Consider the following 22,263-nt stretch of genomic DNA (forward strand, 5'->3'; position numbering starts at 1 on the left):
CAAAGCCACAAAAAGTGCAAGGATGCATTCCAAAAATAAAAGCTTGTTTAATGGATCAAGAACAACAGATACACACCAACACCAATCAAGGTGATAAAGGACTAGTAATAGTCCGAAATGCGTTGGTGTGTATCTGTTGTTCTTGATCCATTAAACAAGCTTTTATTTTGGGAACGCATCCTTGATCTTTTTCTGGCTTTGCCAGTGTGGATTTAGTGCTCCGTTTTTCTCCCTTGCTACACTTATCCTTCAAACAGGCGGAGGCACAGTTAACCCTTGGATCCCTGGACACCAGAGGACTTGCTGCTCATTGTGGACACCTATTCCCATGTGATTCTTTCCAGGTTTACCACTACATGTTATGGATTATGTTTATCAAGACTGTTCCATTGTTATAGATGCTCACTATTAATATATCCTTACTACCATGTATTGTGGGATTTTAGTGCAAGTATGCATCTTTTGGACATCCTATTTGTACATCCAACATTGGGTTAATCCTCTCCACAACAATTCAATATTTTTCTGTAGTAATTGCTGTATTTTTCTGAGCACAATACAACGTTTTTTCATTATAATGTGTCTGCAAGCCTCCCAACATAACACTTAGGGGCCTATTCTCTAAGTCTTGATAAGCCACTTATCGAAGCCTTTTCAGCCAAAATGCCTACTGTTATTCAGTAAGTCTTGATAAGTGGGCGATAAAGACATGAATCGCCAATTTTTTCAGCCGTCCAAAATACGTTGCCGGGTGAGCGGTGATAAGCCCTTAATTGTCAGGTTCTGAAACTTGTGCAATTCTAGTAGCCTCGATTAGTTTATCGAGGCTAGTCACGGCTCTAGAATGGGGAGTTTCTCCCAAAATCCTCACGCCAGGAAAAGTTGTCGTGAAGCTGGGGAGAACCTGCTGAGTAGGTGGCGAAAGAGGACTTAGAGGGGAAAAAAATTGCTTTTTACCTGCATCAGATTCATGCCGGAGTCTCCGGAGTTGATACCCATTAATATCAGCACCGGCGACCCCTGGCATGAATCCCATGCAATACAAATGCATTTACAGGCAACTTCATTGCCTTAGCAACCAACCGATTAGGCAATGAAGGGGTTAACTACCAGTGCCATGTATATTGTGGGTAGCGAGGGTGGGTGAAGGTGGTATTTGGCCCTTGGTGGGTGTTCAGGCCTTGCGAGGGTGTTGTGGGGGAGTTAACCCCTTCATTACCTTTGCGGTTAACACTGCAAAGGCAATGAAGGGGTTAACCCCTCCCGCTACCACTTGGATGGCCTAAACATCCATCCTCAGGCTACTACCACCGTCAACGTCATCCCTGCCCCGGGGAGCTTACAATCTAAGTGGTATGGTGGGAAACTTACCATTGACAGCAGGTGAGGGAATAAGTTCAGTGCATGGTAGTGCTTGGTAGTGCTTGGTAGGAGTGACTGTGGGACAATCACCATGAATTCAGGCTATTGGATGCTTCATTTGAGAGCTGTTTTTTAAGGTTTATTTTGAAGGTGGGAAAGAAGGTGTTTTGCATGTACTGAGCATGATGGAGTTCCAAGGTGCAGTGAGGGAAAAGGGGTTTAAGGCGAGAAAGAGCTGTAGAGGTGAAAAGGGTGGAAAGACAACTGTTATGGGCAGAGCGCAGGAGACAAGCAGGGGCATAGCAAGAGATCAAAGATGATATGTTGGAAGGAGCATATGAGTGCAAAGCCTTAAAGGTAAGGCGGAGAAATTTGTAGGTGATCCGAAATTTGATGGGATCCAGGGAAGGGATTTAAGGAGGAGATGAGCGGATCTTGGCAATATAACAGTGGAAGAAGTGACACATTTTGGCCATGAATTTGAATGGAAAAGGAAAGTGAAGAGTCAAATGTATCTCCTAGGCAACGTGCTTTGGTGACAGGATAGATGGTAGTACCATTTATTGTGATGAAAAAGGAGGGTATTAAGCCAGATTTAGGTGGAAATATGAGAAGTTCAGTTTTAGACATATTAAGTTTAAGGCGGTGGAGCACCATCCACGAAAATATAGCCAGGAGGTAATCCGAGACTTGGGACTGGATGGCAGGACTGAGGGTATGGGTGGATAGATATATTTGTGTATCATCTGCATAGAGATGATACCTAAGGCCAAAGAGTTGAGGAGGTCACCAAGTGATAGTGAGTAGAGAGAGAGAGAGAGGTCCCAGAACAGAGCCTTGAGATACACCAACAGATAGATCAACAGAAGAGAAAGACATTAGCAAAGGAGACCGAAAATGTGCGATGAGAGAGGTAAGATTAGAACCAGGATAGCTTTGTTGCGGTTACCAAGAGAGTTTAGAATATGCAGGAGAAGAGAATAATCAACAGTATCAAAACAGTATCAAAATCTGCAGAGATATCGAGTAGGGTTAGTAGGGAAAAGTGACCTCGGGATTTAGCTTCATGTTGATTATTGGTTACTTTAGTGAGTACAGTCTCTGTTGAGTGAGCTATGTGAAAGCCAGATTGTAAAGGCTCCAGGAGGGCATGGGAATTTAGAAAGTTGATCATATGGAAGAACATAACATGTTCTAGCCATTTGAAGGCAAGCGGCAGAAGGGATACAAGGCGGTAGTTAGAAAGGCACGTAGGGTCTACGTTGTTTTTGAGAATAGTTGTTACCACTGCATGCTTAAGGTAAGAGGGGAAAGTGCCAGAAGTCAGGGAGGAATTGAAGATGTGGGTGAGTGTGGGGACTAAGATAGAAGTAAGAGATCTTATAAGGTGTGAGGAGATGGGATTGAGAGGGCTTGTGGTAGAGGGAGAAGAGAAGATCAGTTTAGAAACTTCCAAACAGAGAAAATTAGTCAAGAGTGGAAGAAGGAGGTTTAGGTAGAAGCGGAGAGGAGGGAGAGGAGTAGAAGGAATCTCCTTGTGGATAGCATCCACCTTGCCTTTAAAGTAGTTGAGCAGAAGTGAAGGAAGGATTGGAAGTGGGAGGAGAAGGTCGGAGGAGGGAGTCAAATAAAGAGAAAAGACGGCGTGGATTGGATTTGTAAGTGTTGACGAGTGAGGAAAAGTAGTGTTGTTTGGCCTTTAAGAGAGCAGAGTTAAAACAGGAGAGGAGACAGTTATAGTGCAGAAAAGTAGCCAGTGTGAGATTTCTTCCATACACATTCAGAGGAGTGAGTGCAAGTGCAAAGGGAGCATTTTTGTGAATTTAGCGGAGGCTGTGGGTTAGAGAGATGGGTGCGCCGGAGCCGAGAAGGGGCACATAGATCAAGTGAGGAGGAGAGGATAGAGTTGTAGAAGTTGATAAGTTTGTCAGTGTAACACACTCCCCCCCCCCAATCGCAGATAGGAAACATGTACAGAAATCACAGTGTTACCGTGTGTAGTGCTTTACCTGATAGGTACACAGAAGGCCTGAACCTCTGCTGCTGGGAGCCTGGGGTATACCTGATTCTTGGTTTACAGCGCCTCCACCTGTAAGGGATCCCACTGAGTGGGATGGTCCTCTTACAAGAACAATAATAATAATGCACACACACTATATATGCTAGCAACCTTTACTACAAAATATAACCATGGTACTCTGTACCACACAGTAATATACACACACATAAATATAAATCCACCCCACTGGATACAAATATGAATGTCCCCAATGTACCCCTTGGGTGCCAGGCACCAATTCCCTGATGTCCCTTTCCCTATGTCTGGGTCCACTCAAAGTGTTGGAGATAGCGCTATCCCTGTTATTTGGTACCTGCCAGGGGGTCCTGCCCCTGGGTATCGCAGAATAACAGAAAGGGATCCGTCTGATCTAACGTATCGTCTGCCTACGCGTGGGGTGAATTCCGGCGTGGATAATATCACTGTATCGTCTATACTGGGGGCTGGTCCGTCCCCAGTCCGCAGTCACAGCGTGGCGTGATCATCCATGAGGACAGTCTCTATCCTGAGTGGTGTCTGATCCCAGGCACAATGATCAGGGCTGCGCAGCAGATGAGCTGTTCCCTGATCTCAGCAAATAGCTAAAGGGGCAGGATACCTATCTAGGGCCTGTCCCTAAAGCAACCACAGTCTGGGGGTAATGGTGAAACTATCTGGGGCCTATGGGGGGGGGGGGTAAACTTACCTAGTGCAGGTGGCTACTGCTCCCTGCACCTACAATCTCCCTTAACCTGCTCCAGCTCTAACTGTCACTCTTCAAAACTGTCTTACCTGTCATCATCTCACAGCTTCACTGGTTGCCTAGCAACATGTAAACTGCAGCCTCTGAAGCTGCTATACTCATATCTATCTAATTGCAGCCGCCCTATTGGCTAAGCTGCGGCATGTGACAATCCCCTGAGGGATACCAGGGCTACATCAGATTCAGAGGAAGGAGAGAAAGAGAGGTTAGCATTTAGGGTAGATGTCAGAGAGTGGAGGTCTCCAGAGTAGCGAGAAGCACAGGTAGGAGTGGGTGAGGGAAATGAGTGGTGGTGAATGATAGGAGGTGATGGTCAGAGATCGGAAAGGGGGATATGGAGAATTCAGAAAGGGAACAATTTTTAGCTACGACAAGGTCCAAGTAGTGACCAGTGACCAGTCAGTGTAACTCAGCAGCTACAATGTATCCTTAGATTACTAAAGTAACATTGACTATTGTTACAGTTTACAGCTCAAACTGCTGGAAATATTGGCAACAAATGATCACACTCCGGAAAGTGTTGCACACATCTTGCACTTGTTTGGGAGGTGTAGAAATCAAAGGATGCTCAATATAATAAAACTCATTAAAAATTGCATTAATAGCTCAATATAAACAAAAACACCACAAAACAGTCTCTATTATCTAATACTACAGAACTGATTTATTTAATATCAAACATTCAATATTTCCAATATTTTGCTGCTTTAATACGTATACAATTAAAAATAATGAGAAAGGACCTCCAAAGAGCTGCAAAATAGAGGATACATTAAGTCAGCAGTGCACAAACTCTTCTCCCTGCACCCCCTGCCTGCTCTTCCCCCCTGCTCGTGCCCCAAACCCCCCCTCTCGGATTCGGTGTCAAATGATGTCTCGTTGCCATGGCGACGCGTCGCTGGAACGTTAAGGTAAGTAAAGTTATAGAGGCCTCGCACGATCCCTGGCATTTTATTTAAATGCCTTTGGGGGAAGCGCGGAACCCTTGTAACCGCCAAGCCCCCCCCCCAAAAAAGATGCCCCCCCCCGAAGGGCGCACCCCCAAGTTTGCGCACCCCTACATTTAGTAATGCAATGTATCAGTTATGTATTAACCTAAATGAGTTATAAAGTTATACATTTTATTAAGAATTAAGTGAATAAAAAAAGAAAACATAATTATCAAAAGCGCAAGAACTTGGATGATCAAACCACAATGTGTACTGGTCCTTATTAGCCTCATGAGGACTGTGCCACATGACGAATTTTCCCAACTGTGCTGCCTGGTAATATTGGGATAGAGACGGTAGGCCCAACCCTCACTGTAGTCTAGAGCATGACAACATTTTCTGGCTAACTCTGCATCGACATTTATTCCATACAAATTTAACAATTTCACCTTGTAATCCCTTAAGATCTTTTGCTTGAACCGGGAGAGGTAATGCGTGAAAGTGATATAAAATTTGCGGTAACAGCTTCATCTTTACCACATATATTCAGCCTATCCATGAAATTGGGAAATTGTCTCAAGACGTCAGGTATCTGTGCAGCTGCTTAAGTAGTGGGGGAAAGTTGGCATCGTATTAATTTGGCTTTAGACCCACTCATCAGACATTTGAAATCTATTGTATGGATTGATTTAGAGGAATTCTAACAAATACCACAGAGGCCTCCCCACCAGGACTGGAGAGCAAGAGAAGACACAGCATCTGGCGGAGCGGCATCAGAAGGACATCCCCCCCCCCTTCCCACCCACCCCCCCTCCCTCTCCTAGGTCTGTCATTTTTGTTTGTCTTTTTAGTTACCTAGTACGTCTCGTATTTGTTGTCTATAAATTGGTCTTCTAGCCATGGTTATTGTGCATGTATGATTAACGCTGATTTAAATATGCAGTTCACCTTGCAGAATGTATATGAACACCGTGTCTGTAAGCCATGTGAGCAACCAATAAAAATTAAGTTGAAAAAAAAAAATACCACAGAAATAAAAATTTCAACTTTGCAGTCCATGGACGATTCCAAACAAACTTATGAGAACTGGAACGATTTTCCAGTGAAGAATGGGCAAAAATGTCACCATCCTACTATGCAAAGCTAGAAGAGACCTATCCAAAAGGTGCTTCCAACAAGTACTGACTTAAGGGGCTGAATACTTATGCAAGCAGTAAATGTCACTGTTTGTTTTCCTTTGCTGACATTTAACCTCCTCCTCAAATCACAGTGGTCAGTTTAACCACTCCAGCTTTGTAGCTTTGAAAAAAAATAGTTTATTTGAAAAAATGCGTGTACGGTACATTATTTGTAATTCACCAACTTGTGACATTAGTGGTAGGGGGTGTCTACTAAACAACATCTTATTCAAGACCCAGCATGTACCCAGTGTTATGAACAATATTGCTGATGCTTTATACAGTTTTCAGAGGCTCCTTTTCCGGTTGCTGGCTTCAGAAGCTGTGCAATGGGATTGATCAGGCAGTCCTTGGCGCCAGGTACATGGGCTAGATAAAACAGGCTTACAGGAGCTGGTTGAAATTCAGGAAAGAAAAGTCAGGTACAAATGATGAGAGAGGTCCTAAAGCATTTTATTCTGCTCGACGGGGACAAAGCGTACACAAGCACAGCATCAAAACTAGCGTGCATCTCTTTTTTTCAGGTGCGTGGAAGGCAAGCATTATATTACAAAACATTTAATCATCAAAAAAATAATGACAGCGGTGCAAGGGGTGGAGAAAAGAATAAAGTGGTATACTTTGCAGCATCTTGCAGCATCTGGGTAAAATTTGCTGCAACAGCTTTCACTCTTGGCGTTCTTTGGGGAATTTAGGATAAAAGAACTTGTAACAATGAATGTGCAGCCTAGTGCCCCTGGCTATACTCTTTCCTTTGGCCCTAACACTATAGGTCCTGACAGGAACAGGCAGTGTTGGGGTTAAACTCCTTCACAGGGCCCAGCTTGCAGTAGCAGCCTGGACAGATACAATGTTACTCTATCCAGGTGCAGGCCTAACAGCAGTTGGAGTGTCATGCCGGGGAGGATACTGACTGGATCACATGCCTGCGCTGTTATGGGGCAAGGTTACAAACCCCTCCCCAGGTATAAAAGTTGTCTCTCCACCAAATTGCACAGGTAAAAGGAACCCCCAGCCGGGAGAAAGACGCCATGCACTGCTACCGTGGAAAGGCTGGAAAATAAGCTGATGCTGATGCTGCTGGGTCACTAAAAAATACTTTATTCACTATCTACATTCTGTGGGATCCAGCTCCAGGGTATTGTTTTATCCAATTAGTTGGGGGTCAGGTTGATCTATAACACGGTCTCCCCTGACACACCCCATTCATATTCTTGGACAAACACCCTACATAGGAGAAAATATAGGATCATTTCTGGATTGATATATTGTGGACTTGATATCTATACAGTTTATTATCTACTACCTTTTTCACCTGTCTGGAGCTCTACTACAGGAAGATTGCTTCCTTTCTTTACTATACTCCACCAAATTGTGTTGGTGTGGGAGAGATTCTACCTTGCCCTATCAGGGGTTAAGGAGGGGCTCTAGGGGCCTCAAGCCCCTGGGTCTGCTTCCGGGAACACGGAGGAGATGGAGGAAATACAGGAGTGCAGTGTTGTGCCAATTAAACCCGGTTGCACCATTCCTAGCCTACCTGTGTCAGTGTATGAAGAGTGTATGTGGGGAGCACCCTTGTCCTTGGCAGGGGCCCTGAAGTCTGGAGGCGCTGCACTACCAAGGAGATGATGAAAAGCTTGCCCTGTTGAATTCCCTATACCATCATGCGGAGCACTCAACCTGTTGTTACCTCACAGGGGGGGGGGGGAAGGAGTGGATAAAGGTGTTATAAATTAATTAGTGAGCCCAGCTGGTATAAATAACAAATATGTTGTGGTTGTATTGTGGTAAATAATAAGCAGAAAAAAGGACCAGAAACTGTCCATTCATGACAATAGGTCCCCTTTCACACAATAACAGCTCTTGAAAGTAACTGTAAGAAAAGCAGGTAAAGACGAAATTCATTTCTGAACCCCCACTTCTCGTATCGGGGCAGCAACGGTAGCCGCCAAGCAATACAAATATATACAGTATGTAGGTAAATGAGACTCAAGATTCAAAAAGTACATTCGAACAGAAGTGAGTCACAGAAAGAGTTAAAGGTATTAGGCCGCTTCCCTGAAACACAGTATTCCCTGCCGTCGTCTCATCTAGATGATAACGACACATGGGTCACTCTCTCATGCATTGGGCTGGCAGAAAAGCATTGAGCAGACGGTATGGGATTCATTTAGGGTTTGGCAACTGCAGTATGCAGATAAGGTGGCCTGCTCTGTAACTTCACAGGCTCACGACACAATGGGGTAAACCCTGCACAGGCCCAAATCCACAGAGGTCCATTATTGACTTAACGAGGCATTGACCTAAGTTAAAGCCTCGTTAAGCGCTAACGGGTATTTGTAAAGCTCACTACTGCAGTGTTAAGTGCCGTTCGCAGCTGTAACGGGCCTTTTGTAAACTATACCGGCCATTAGTGCGAATGACATGTGAAACAGGTGTTCCCTAACAACACCCATCCACAGAGCGAGAGCACAAATTTACTAGTCACAATGGCTGTACAGAATATACCTCACCAAACACACCACGTGATCTTACCAAATAGACGAGTAGCAGGGGAGGGTGCAGGGAAGCAGTGTTACAGGGTAAGGGCAGGAACACTGGAACGTGGGACGCGGGCTGGGAGGCGAGCAGCAGCTTATAATGGTAAAATGAGGTGACATGTTTTGCAATTTGAGAGCACCGGCAGGTGGTGTGTTCCCCCTGTCCCAAAGTTGTGAGATACAGTATGTTGGTATAGTTACAGATTAATTGATGTTCTTGGTTAGGGCACCTGGGCCAGGTTATAATAAAATGTACTCAATAAAAGCTGTAGCCAGTTCAGGGCCGTTTTAAGACCTTCGTAGGCCCTGGGCACTTTTATTTCTAGAGGCCTGTGTGTCCGATATTTTTACTCATTTTTGTGCTAATTTCATAGTTTGCTTGTTTCTTTCGATACTAGCGATATTTGGCATCGATACTTTTATTTCGATATTTTAAAGGTATCGATACTTTGAAGGCATTTTAAGTAAAAATGTGCGGTTTTCTCTTATTTTGTGATTTTTTTTGTTTAGGTATTTTTTCAAGTGAAATATTGTAGGCCCTAAAAGGTTCGTAGGCCCCAGGCACTGTGCCTAGTCGGCCTAATGTATAAAGCAGCCCTGGGCCAGTTCTAAACCAGTGCACTATTTTATCCCGGATGTACAAAAAAGGTAATGGCTTAAAAAGGTGAGGGTGAACTGGGCAAATACTTTCTTCAGTCGAAATGTATATGTCAGAAGAAAAGGCAGTTTTATCAAATTCACTTGGACCAGAACTACAAATTTCTGAGAATGGAATATCAAAATATATTTATTGACAAAAAAAATCTAGACGTAGGTTACAGACATTCAAATAAAAAAACAATATTTTACAGTTATACAGACTTCATATTTACATAGTACATATTACATATTAGTTATTCTGTAGTTTTACACAAACACATACATGTGCACACAGATGTGTCAGGTTTGAGGACAACATTTGTAAATGAGATTTTTTATACATAATTGAAGATATTTATTTTTGGGGCTGTGTTGAAAGTCTAAGGGAATCAGAATTCAATATTATTTTCACCATCTCTGAACTATAAAACTAATTTGGTTTAATAGTAAATTGTTACATCTGGTTAAATCAGAAAAGTAACATCATGGCTACAAAACCTACTTGCAGTCAGGGCAGGGTATGCTCCACCAGGCTCTTTCTGTAACTAATTTGGGGGCATATTTCCTAAACAGTGCTATTCCACAAAACACTTGTGGGGTTAAGTCTCCCAGCTTCAAAACAGGGACCAAAAATAATCTAATTAAAATCTATGGCATTTTTAAATAAGATAAATATGATGCACTCCTTTTGCAGTAGCCTTATCCCAATTTGGTAGCTGAAAGACTGATAAATAACCAATTTAAATAGGGCTTATGGTATAGCACTGTTTAGTAAATATGGGACATATGCTGTGATTCACAAAGCTCCAATAAAGCAGGGCTGCTCAACTCCTGTCCTCAAGCCACCCAGCCCCCACAGGTCAGGTTTCAGGACATCCCAGCTTCAGCACAGGTGGCTCAATCATTACCTGCTTCAGCACAGGTGACTCAATCAGAGGCTCAGTCTTCAAATACTGAGCCTCTGATTGAGCCACCTGTGCTGAAGCTGGGATATCTTGAAAACTTGACCTGTTGGAGGGGCTTGAGGACTGGAGTTCAGCTCCCCTGCAATAAGGGATATCGGAGCTCAATCAGTGTAAACTGTCATTCAAGTCAATGGCAGCGAACGCTGATTGAGCTCTGATAGCTGTGGAGTATCATGAATTCCGCCCCCCCCCCCACCCCCCATACATTATTTTTATTCAAGATTATTGGATGCAATGTATATACAAAAACGCCCAGATGTTTCATATAATACCATGGCCACTGTACTGTAAATTATTTTACAATGGGGTGCCATCATGAACACAACAATTACAGATTAGAAGGTGGAAGCAGATACAAAAAAAAATTACCCCGGCGGACATTTTCATTTTTGTAGAATGCCATATTTACATCCAGACGGTGCGAGGTTAAAAGTAATGGGAACCAACACTGCGGCGGAATCACAAAGCTCTTATAATGGGTATCAGCGCTCGATCGGCATTAACTATTAACTTGAATGGCTGTTAACTCAGATCGAGCTCTGATACCTGTTACTGGAGCTCTGCGAATCGCCCCATACGTACAGCAGAAAAAATATTTAAAGATCCAGTGTGTCTAAAGACCGGGAACAAACTCAGAAGAAGAAATGAAGAACTGCTTGATCACTAAGTTTAATTTACCCAATGTTCTTTCTTCAATAACATGAGAGATTAAAGGAACTGTGTCGAATTCTGTGATGGGAATGTCAGTTTCAAATGATCCGCTTTGCTACCAGGGACGTCAGTAATGCATTGCACAGTGCTGCTAACCCTTCGGGAGCGGTATTGTTGAGGCAATAAGTCGAGTATAACATTTAGTGTTTTAAAAGAGAAAAAATATCATGAAAAAAAATTTTTTATGCGGAGGATAAATTTAAATAAAACTATAATACAGTCTCATTCCAAATGAAATTAAGTTTGAGAGCCAAACACTAAAGTCATCACTTGGGACGGCTTACTACTGTATTTACAAATGAGGTCTGTTGTGAGTGGGACTTATGGTGACATTATGTGGAGAGGCTGACCATTTGGGCTGCAGCAAAACTCGCAAGAATACTGCACAGTTGGCTGCATTTTAAGTGGTCAGCTTTTTTTTTGGAAATGGCTGTGCCACTTATGATGTGATCAGCAGGTCACTCACCCAAACTATTTTACTGCCAGAGAGACCAAGAATATATTGTAGAGGAGATGAATGTACTGTACTGCTGCCCCCTAGAGGGTTTTTAATATGAGAGAATGTTCTTTATATATACAGGCATACCCCGGTTTAAGGACACTCACTTTAAGTACACTCGCGAGTAAGTACATCTCGCTCAATAGGCAAACGGCAGCTCGCGCATGCGCCTGTCAGCACGTCCTGAACAGCAATACCGACTCCCTACCTGTACCGAAGCTGTGCGCAAGCGGGGAGACTATAGAGCCTGTTACAGATGCGTTATTTACATCAGTTCTGCACGTATATGACGATTGCAGTACAGTACGTGCATCGATAAGTGGAGAAAAGGTAGTGCTTCACTTTAAGTACATTTTCACTTTACATACATGCTCCGGTCCCATTGCGTACGTTAATGCGGGGTATGCCTGTACACGTTTTTTTTATGTAGTGACGAAAAATGTAAACTCAAAACTGTAATCTGACAATCTCTATTTTATATAGATTTTGACAGTTTACAAATAAAGGTTAAAAGACAGTCTATGGCTCATGTTACTGTATCTTGTTGCAAGAATAGACTATCCACTGAAAACCACAATTCCTTTTTTTTTTTTACAAAATGATAAAAGATCTGCAGTGATATAAAATCACATCCCAAATTTAAATGTAATTTATAAAGGTTGTATTTGGCATGCACTAAACAAATGCCACATTTTCTCATTTCTCAATGTATTTCTCTTTACCACAGTCAAGACATTAAACATTGAAATGGACTAATGTATCTTACATTCCATCTCCAATAGGTTTTAAATATAAAACCTTAAAAGATTACACGTCCACTAACCATCCAAGGTCTCCGATATTAACCCCTTCTATGCAGTAATGAGTTGTTAAGTCCCTTTAAACTGAGGAGCTTTACCAAAACACAATAGATAATCTATAAATACTGTATATAGGTGTACTATATTTTCAGTCCAGGAAACATTGCATTATCTACTTGAAGGAGACTGCTGTCATGGGGGCAGTTGTGATGACAAACGCACGTATTGATCACCATCACTGGTTTCTTGATGATTCTTTCTTGAGGGCACTGGAACTCTATCTGGGCTGTTTTGGTGCTGTGTGGGGTGCAGCACCGTCCATCACTGCAAAGCCCACAGAACTTAGGTTTGTAGGTATGAATGCTGGTGCAGTTTTTGTATTCTAGATGAATAGCTTTCACTGACTTCTTTACTCTTAGACATTTCTTTCCTTTCTGAAAGAGAATAAGGCCTTTTAAGACAATGTTTTCCATATGCATCAAATCACACATTCATGATAAATAATGAGTGAAGTACTTTGGGCCATATTTAGTAAGCGGTGCTAAGCCATAGGGCACCTTATACCCATTCAATCGAATACATCATAAACTGCCTAATGGCTTAGCACAGCTTTGTAATGTAGCCCTTTGTCTGCAAAAATGAATGACTCCTTGTTACACAAATCTGCTTGTAAACATGTGACCTCCAGGTTACCTCAATATGGCCGCTCTATAAGACTATACAGCAGTGTCTCCTTAGGGTGAGTCCCCAGTCTTCACTGTGGCACGCGCGCCCGGCGGCGGGGGGGCAGCGCGTGCACAGCGCTACACCCCGATCTGCGGTCTGGGGGGAGACGGAAGGTTTGCGACGGGAGGGAGCATGACGGTGGGTTTGCGGGGGTGTGGCCATGATGTCCCACGGCTGGTTCGCACTCATTGGCTGAACCGCCGGCGGGGGCGTGGCCACGCCTCGGTCGCAAACACTGAACTCAAATTCCCCTGCCTGCCTGAAAACATGTCGCGCACCGCTGGGGAAAGGTGCGCGACAATGTAGGAACTGGGACCGGAGGTACTGGGGTGGCGGGTCTTGATCGCACAGCGCACGCCGAGGCGTGCGCTGTAGTAGTTAGTGGGACCACAGCCTAAATATACTTCACTTGTTCACATCACTTATTCTGACACACGTTGCTCAGTAAAAATGCCATTGGAAGTGCAAGGTGTGCTCTTCCCAGATTCAGTATTGGCAAATAGTGAACTCCAGTATATAAGGATTGTCTATTAACATCAGTATCAGAAAGAACACATCCGTTTTCATTGAATGGTAACCATTGGGGATACATGCTGAGTAGTGACGGGAACGGAGAAGGCACACAAGGGAATTTATCTGCAAAATCTTGCAATTTATTATGTCATATGCAGAGAAAGTACATATAACATTTTGGGGGCCTACCTCAGAGATGTCTACTCACAGACTTGGGGATATATATCAAATGTTTCAAACTGGAGCAGCGTTCCAAAAACAGGGGCACGTTGCATCATTTTGACTCTGTATCAATGCTCCAATTTTGCTTCACTTCTTCAAGCGGGCATTTTGGGGAGAAGTTATAGGAGGAGTTTGGGAGGGAGAGTGTCGGTGCAATATTATAAAATGTATAAGATGTGCACTTATATCACATGTAGTTATATTTTCTCTTTGTGTTAAATATACAGTATCTGCTAGTGGTGTAAATCTCTGCAGATCTGCATCAAATGTAAGCAGCAAGATTAACAAGCTGCATAACTCTGGCTGGTGCAAAGGTTTTGGAGCAAATTGAGATATGCCTAGCCCGTTATGTTATTAAAATACGTAATATCACTTCTTATAGTACGACTCCTACCATCACAATACCAACTTGGCTTACTATAAGGTACGCTTAAATGATAATAACAAGTACTCTCACTATGATACAGATGTTTTCTACAACCAAATCTCATTACTTAAAAAAATAAAAAAATGGTTCTTTTATTTTGGTTATTGAAAATCCATATTTAATGTTACTCTACACAACAAGAAGATATAGATATTAAAAAGGATTTGATACATAGAAACAAACATATAGACATATTGTGGGTTATTCTCCATCTGAAAGTTAAGGAATACTAGACAGCACTAGAAGGATGATCAATGACCTTGAAAACAATTCCTCACAGAATTAATTAGTGATCAGTCCTTACTCATTTCACAAACAAACCTTTTCAACGTGTCTCGTATTCTCTATTTCACAGGGTCGCACCATACACAGACGGGTCTGTTTTTGCATTTCGCAGCGCCGATTTCGATTTGTTACCCTTGAGGAGAGGCCCATTCCACAGGTCGTAGAACAAGCACTCCATTCTGTTGTCTGCTCAATGCAGTTGACACTCATGTCCAAGGCATCAACTCCAAGTGTAGCCTCTTGTCTGTAAGCTGTAGACAATCCCATTAAAAGTTAAGGTTATAATACAAGAATATGTCAGTGCCTCTCAAAAGGAGGACATTTAACAACATGTATCCCAATTTTTTGCTTTGCAAAAGATTGCAAGTCTTTGGTATCCAAACAGGATATCCGAGGAGGGTGTACAGTAGGTTACAATACTTAATTCAGAAATTGACCATTAAGTGCAGAAGGCCTAAATGAAGAGTTACACTAGTATGTCCGCATTAAATGCAATGTGGCAAATGTATGAATTCAAAAGTGATGCAATTCTGGGGCAATACATTTGTACGATATTTATCAAGTAGAACAAATCCCATTGAAATCAATATGATTATGGGACACCATCTGGTCCCTTCACCTGAATAGACTAGAAGTTCTTTCTACTGACAAAGACAATTTTATATAATACAGTATACAGTATGTTACTATTTGCTCTGTATTTTTCTCACTATAACATAATTTAGTAAGTACCTCAGTGCAGAGATTCCCTTCACCTTGTTTTATTTGAAACTTTTAATACTGTATTGTATAATGAATTCCCCATATTGTATTGTAAACTGCAACAAACAGGGTAATAGGTGCTACTGTATATTACAAATAAAGCAGCAATAATAATCTCACCTGCCAAAGCAAAGCCGCCAATGGCCACATCCTCTTTAGAATCGCAAACCCACTTTTCACAACAATCTCCTTGAACTTTCACTTTTCTTGGGAAAGGACAGTCTGGGCCCGGAAGCAACAGGTCGAGGTTACAACGAGGAACACAGCCAATCTGTCCATCTCTGCATTTGCAGTGGTATTTACAGCTGGGCTGGAATGTTTCACCATTGTGGTATACAACCCCATCAAACACACAGTTATCGCCTTCAAGCACTAATGCATCAAAAAAGATAAAACCACAGTTACTCAAACATACAGATGCAGCGGCCATGATTTTAACAAATCACGGCGCCGTTTTCGTGTGCGCTGCTGTACTCCACGCGGCCAACCGCCCCAGGGACACATGTTTATCGCGGTTGCTTTGTTTGAATTTCATGGATTGTGTGCAATTAAATGCAATGAAATGAATGAATTGTTATGTGTACAGTACTGTGCTTTCAGGTGTCAATTTCAGGTGTTAAAAAGCCAGGACACTAAAATGCCATTTTCTGCACCCGCGTCTTAAGGCGGTTTGGTTGGAAGAAATCCCGCGCCATGACATTGGTATTCTGAGGTATACACCGCGTGATTTGTTCAAATAATGGCCGCTGCATCTGTAGGTGGCACAATGTCAGTATGTTTATACTGTTCTGGAAGTTATGTGGGACTTCTACAGTATTAACTACGTGCCTCAATGAATTAATGCCTCTGCAGCCAGACAAGTTGTTTCTTCCATGTCTGGCATTTAAGAGGTTACTATCTCACCTATCTTTCCAAATTGATACATTCAACACAATATGCTTAAATGGATGAAGCGTTTAACAGCAGATATTAGCTGATGGTCGAAATAAAATGGAAAAAAATGACTGCAACACCCATTCATTTCATCCCACTCTAATATATGCCTAAACTAACTTGATTCCTAAACATGTACATTGATCCTCAATACCGAATAGTCCAGCACTCCCTATATAAAGAAATCAGATCACTGGTATAGAACCAAAAAGGTAAAATGTAATATATGCACAAATGAATCAAAAAAGCATCAAATGCCACACATAGAAAACTATAATAACATAAAGGTAGTACCATACACGGGGTGTGTGGGGGAAAAAGTGGAACAAAAAAAAGGGGGGGGGGGGGAAGGGGCACAACAACAAAAAGTGGGTATATAAGGGAGTACAGGGGGGCAATGTTTCGGGGAATACCCCTTCGTCAGGCCCATTCCCCTTAGTCCCAAAAGGGACAAAAGGGTACTTTCCTGACCCCAGAACCCACAAGAACACACACAGGCCCCAAATAAGAAGAAATAAACCCTCCACTAATTCTGATAGCTACAATGGGTATGTCTAAATGAATAAGTAAAGACAAATATATCCTCCACTATTTGTGTGTTCTATACTACAAACCACAAGGTTCTCTGCACAATAATCAGAACGCGCCTGCTCCTCACTCAGAAGGGTGTCTGAGTGTCTGCGTGAGGAGCAGGCGCGTTCTTATTATTGTGCAGAGAACCTTGTGGTTTGATTTACTCTAACTACCTCTTATGACTTTTGAACGCTTAGTACTGCATCCTGTCTGTGATCCTTATGTTTACATATTGCATTTATTTTGCTACATTTATCTCTTTCTAGTATAGAACAGAAAAATAGTGGAGGATATATTTGTCTTTACTTATTCATTTAGACTTACCCATTGTAGCTATAAGAATTAGTGGAGGGTTTATTTCTTCTTATTTGGGGCCTGTTTGTGTTCTTGTGGGTTCTGGGGTCAGGGAAGTACCCTTTTGTCCCTTTTGGGACTAAGGGGAACGGACCTGACGAAGGGGTATTCCCCGAAACGTTGCCCCCCTGTACTCCCCTGTATACCCACCTTTTTGTTGTTGTGCCCCCCCCCTTTTTTCCCCCACTTTTTTCCCCCACACACCCCGTATATGGTACTACCTTTATGTTATTATAGTTTTCTATGTGTGGCATGGTATGCTTTTTTGATTCATTTGTGCATATATTAAATTTTACCTTTTTAGTTCTATACCAGTGATCTGATTTCTTTATATAGGGAGTGCTGGACTATTCGGTATTGTGTATTGTGTTGAGAGGGATTGGGTCCTCTCTAGTCCGTGTCTATTTCACTATTGTGAGTGCTGTTTATCGTTATTGTATTACAACGTACATTGATCCTGCTTCCCCTTACTGGGAAGAATGTTAACAAGTGTTTTGGAGATATACTAGTAATGGTGATGTTTTGACTTTGCTAAATCTGTCAGGGTTCTGAACACCCTGTAACATTTTATAGGCATTGACAGCTATGCTATTTTTTTACACCACGTCAATTATGCTTTTTTTTATGTAATGTTTTATATTTGTGGTTCTCAAATCTATCCATGTGGACCAAGGCAGTTGCATACAGATTAAAAACTCTTTATTTGCATATAGATAATATATTGGTTGACCGGAAAATTTGGTCTGGTTTCTATACTCTCAGTGTGGCATTTTTTGGCCATTCTAGCATAGAGTTTAGCTTACCCAAGCAGATGCCCACATCCGTCCTTGGGTCAGCGTTGAAGTCACAGTACAGACCTCTGTCTTCTTGGCAGGGGTGCACCTCAGAGCAGCTCTCACCCTGCTGGCGGGCACATACTGGACAGCATGCACAGCCGTCCAACATGATTGACACAGAGGGAGAGCAGCTGGGTGGTTCCTCTGGACACTGGCCACACTGTGATGGACATCTCTGTGCAACCACCTGCAGGATTAATGGAACTATTAATAAATGATCCAATGTAATGTATGCCTGGTTATAGATGACACTGTTTTTCACATTTACCATATTAAGTAAAGTAACCAAGAATAATACTCATAAAAATACATTTACAATTATGTTCCTCTCTCTTCTACCCAATAAGCACTATTTACTTATTTTTAAATATCTACGAGATATTAATTACTTGTATGTTGTGGAACTTTAATGAACCAACATGACTGCTCTTCTTTGATAGAAATACATCTTGCCACCCATAACCAATCAATGGGTATTTGTAAATACATTCTACCTGCATTCTGCATATCTGTAGGGTGTCAAATCACCACCGTGGCAGATACAATCTACAATTCACACTATAGAAGATCGTCACACGCCACAATAGAAAATCATGTGTACTTTTTTCACCAATGTTTTATTCCTTATATCTCAAGAGAAAGATCTGAACAGGACAGGAATGAAACTAATGAAATAAAATGGTGAAATAACTACTCATGACTCTCTGGTATGCAGCGTGGGTCATCTGTACAATGTTCTCTATAGATGAAAATATAGTGTACAGAGCTTTCAAAGTGAACAGTACATATAAAATAAAATACCTGTAAGGGTTGAAAAACTCTGTAGATTCATTTAATGTATCATGAACTCTGTTATTGGTCCATTCAAATAATATCACAATCTACAGCACATAATACACTTCTCTGGGACTAATAAAGACCTATATGCATTTGCTAATATAAAAATGCATATTGTGTCATTATTTTTTGCATTAGGGATATATCTGGTGGAAGGTGTGGCTCAGTGAGTAAAGACACTGACTGGCACTGAGTTTGTAAGTAGGGGAACCTTGTTCAATTCCTGGTGTCAGCTCCTTGTGACCTTGGGCAAGTCACTTCATCTTTCTGTCCTCAGGCACCAAAAACATAGATTTTAAGCCCCATGAGGCAGGGACCTGTGCCTGCAAAATGTCTCCAAAGCGCTATGTAAAACTAGCAGCGCTATACAAGAACATATTATTATGACAGATAGTTACTATATCATATTTTTGTTCATTTTTTATGTATTGACATTAAACATGTTCGAAGGTTTTGGAAGGACAACTCTATATGTCTCCGACATACAGTATGATCTTGGCTTCCAGTGGCTTGTCGGAAAATAACAAACACTCACAAAGTCGTGGAGAATCAAGATACTGTTCCAAAGCATAGGACTACTATAATGTGTATTTTTTCTATTTAGAGGAATCTTTGAGGAGCTGTGTATAGGTACTGTACCCAATTATTGAATGCGCCATTCGAATGTGCCAGTGCTTCGAAAGTACACGCGGTTCACCTACAAATTCGAATAAGATCACCATTATAGCAGCAATTCCATTTGTTGGTGCCACTATTTGGGAGAGTGTTCAAATCCAGGTAGTCTCTGAAAGGGTAAATGCCTATATGTACTGTATATGTATTTGCTACACTTTCAGGTGGCTGTTGTCCAGCTTCCTGCCTCTGAGCCAAACAGCTGACCTCAGCTTTGTCATATTGTAAAGTGAATCATATCATTTACTGTATTGGATGCCTGCTTCCTTCCCCTCTTATAGGGCTCATTGCAGGAACACCCAGCAACGTCTCAGGTATTGCCTTTATCACTGTGGCCCCATCCCATGGACTTTCCAATTCCATAGGACAGGGGTGCTCAACTCCAGTCCTCAATCCCCCCCGAACAGGTCCGGTTTTTAGTATCTCCAACCTTCAGCACATGTGGCTCAAAGACTGAGCCTCTGATTGAGCCACCTGTGCTGAAGCAGGGATATTCTTAGAACCTGACCTGTTGGGGGTAGAGGGGGGCTTGAGGAAGGAGTTGAGGATCCCTGCTTCATTATATGGTGAGAAGAAAACATATTTTAGTCTAGTAAAAAGATAAAAGAATGTAAAGGAAAGTATCATGTCACACATCCTTTGGTACCAAAAATCAGCATATTCAAATAAATATGTATCATAGATGAAAGGGACATTTCACTAGATTTCTGCAACAATTGTGTTTAGTCACAAAGTTCCCCTGGCTATGAAATGGTAAACTCTCAGGAGTGAAAACACAGATGTTGACCACGTGTCAGGTGTTATTGTGTGTCTTTGCCTATTAGAAGTGTTTACCGCAAGTCTACAGAAATGAGATGCTGAACATGTGTGTGATGACTGTTAGCCAGAGAGCCCAGCAATGCATTGCACTGTAACTTAACTCTATATCATATATTGCAGGACGATATGACAGCAGAGGGGCTACAAATAGCTACAAAACACGGATTTAGCAACTCTTGGTTGCACAATAGAGCTGAAACCATTTTTTTTTGCAGTAAAAATCTACTTGGCACATAAACTATATTGTTTAACACCGTGAGTGATCTTTAAGTATCAACGATTATTTAGATTAGTTGCCTATTTTACTATGCATTTGCAGCACTGTTTTTCTCATGGGCGCTGCTTGGTGCTGGAACCATTCAACAATGCCCAGTCACATCTCTTATTTGCTCATAAATCCCCACAAATCTCAATATACATTGGCTTCCCACAGATATACTGCTATCATCATTTATCTAGACCCCTTGGCTGTCAGAGGCCTGCAATGCAGAACAATGTATTGCATATCCACCAGGCAGTGAATGGGTTAAGGTAATTTTCCCATCCCATGTAGACTCTTTAGAAATGCGTAGATTAAAGATTTAAGAGTATCTATCTATCTATCTATCTATCTATCTATCTATCTATCTATCTATCTATCTATCTATCTATCTATCTATCTATGGTTTATGTATCAAGATAGAGAAAAGTGTGTTTTTACACACTGCTTAGTTTTTTGGAGTAGAGTTGCAGTATATTGAATTGTATGTATTTATTTATATAGTGCCATAAATGTACATAGCGCTTCACAGTAGTAATACATATCATATAAATAACAAATAATATAAATCAGGTCATGGGAATAAGTGCTTCAGACATAAAAGTAACATTTAGGAAGAGGAGTCCCTGCTCCGAGGATATGTACTGTAAGTAGTTTCTCACATCTGATGCTGAATTCTATATTTACGCAGCATTACCTTGGGGGCAAGCTAATGCTCCACAGCGATGCAGAATGTGATACATCTTATTATTATGTGTGCACCATGTAACATGTCCCCAACTCATCCTACTGACACTCCTCAAGTCGCAAGCTAGGGCAGATAGTGCCAAACACTGTTATACATACAGTAGGTGCAGGATGAAAATGTCCCAGTTTTGCATTACAATTGCCTTGATACACAAGACCCCTGTATATTTATACACTAGTGTTGCAGACAAAACACTTTGAAATGTAATTTCATAGTATTAATATATAAAATGATACTTACTTTATGTATCAGAAAAAGCACGCACAGGGTGAAACACGGATTCCTTTTGCAGATCATGTCAAAAACAGCTGTAGCAGCTTCAGGTCACTTCCAGCTTTTGAGTATAATTTTTCTGTGGATATCACTGAGCCAGCAGCCTGCCCATATATAGGTCACTGCTAACATAAGATTGATCCTATTGGCTGCTCCCTCTGAAGGGGCGGGATTATCCATGAGACTGGAATGGCGATGCTTCCCTCATTCCAAAATCTCTTCCTCCCAAATACCTGGTTTCCCGAACGAGCTTCAGAGAGTTAACAATAGGTGGCGCTGCGACACTCACCATCATGTGCAGAGAAATACATGGAATAGTGCTGTACTGTAGGTGCAAAATGGAATGCTCTTCCAAAGCAGAATGCCACAGTAACCTTGCTCATGGAATTGATTTGTGTCAGAGGAACTGATTACTCATCTTAGCATGAGGAATGCCTGCTGTAACCACAGCTCCAGACGTCTAGAAAAGTCCAAGTGACATGCAGGCATCACCTACTGTACTGTACCTCTGTCAGTTTATTAGCTGTTATTGCAATAAACTGTTATGTAACCATTAGACAGTAAAAGCAGTATTTCTAAGTAGATATCTCTTGGATTTGC

General features: G+C 41.8%; 1 protein-coding gene and 1 long non-coding RNA gene across 3 annotated transcripts in view; both read right to left on the reverse strand.

Moving 5' to 3' along the window:
• Window positions 1–4,157, reverse strand: part of LOC142488499 (uncharacterized) — a 64,183-nt gene extending 60,026 nt beyond the window's left edge. The window contains exon 1 of one of the 2 annotated variants that reach the window (XR_012799447.1): window positions 4,107–4,157. This is a non-coding gene — a long non-coding RNA (uncharacterized LOC142488499). Of the gene's footprint in view, window positions 1–3,734; window positions 4,079–4,106 lie in introns of those variants that run through there. The other variant, XR_012799446.1, reaches the window with a different exon arrangement.
• A 5,424-nt stretch (window positions 4,158–9,581) lies between these two features.
• CCN3 (cellular communication network factor 3) lies at window positions 9,582–21,775 on the reverse strand. The gene is made up of 5 exons (XM_075582392.1): window positions 21,631–21,775; window positions 18,023–18,242; window positions 15,480–15,731; window positions 14,634–14,848; window positions 9,582–12,858 (listed from the first exon to the last, which is right to left on the reverse strand). Exons 1-5 carry the CDS (start codon window positions 21,685–21,687, stop codon window positions 12,565–12,567), a joined length of 1,038 nt encoding a protein of 345 aa, XP_075438507.1. The 5' UTR covers window positions 21,688–21,775; the 3' UTR covers window positions 9,582–12,564.
• Window positions 21,776–22,263: the final 488 nt, after the last annotated feature.

Source organism: Ascaphus truei, chromosome 2 (genome assembly GCF_040206685.1).
Source record: "Ascaphus truei isolate aAscTru1 chromosome 2, aAscTru1.hap1, whole genome shotgun sequence".
NCBI classification, from domain to species: Eukaryota; Metazoa; Chordata; class Amphibia; order Anura; family Ascaphidae; genus Ascaphus; species Ascaphus truei.

Coding starts and splice junctions, on each gene's coding strand:
- CCN3 (XM_075582392.1), bottom strand. CDS start 21,687: ATGATCTGCAAAAGGAATCCGTGTTTCACCCTGTGCGTGCTTTTTCTG. Junction 14,849..15,479: donor TGGCGGCTTTGCTTTGGCAG/GTGAGATTATTA, acceptor GATTGTCTACAG/CTTACAGACAAGAGGCTACA. Junction 12,859..14,633: donor ATACGAGACACGTTGAAAAG/GTTTGTTTGTGA, acceptor ATTCTCTTTCAG/AAAGGAAAGAAATGTCTAAG.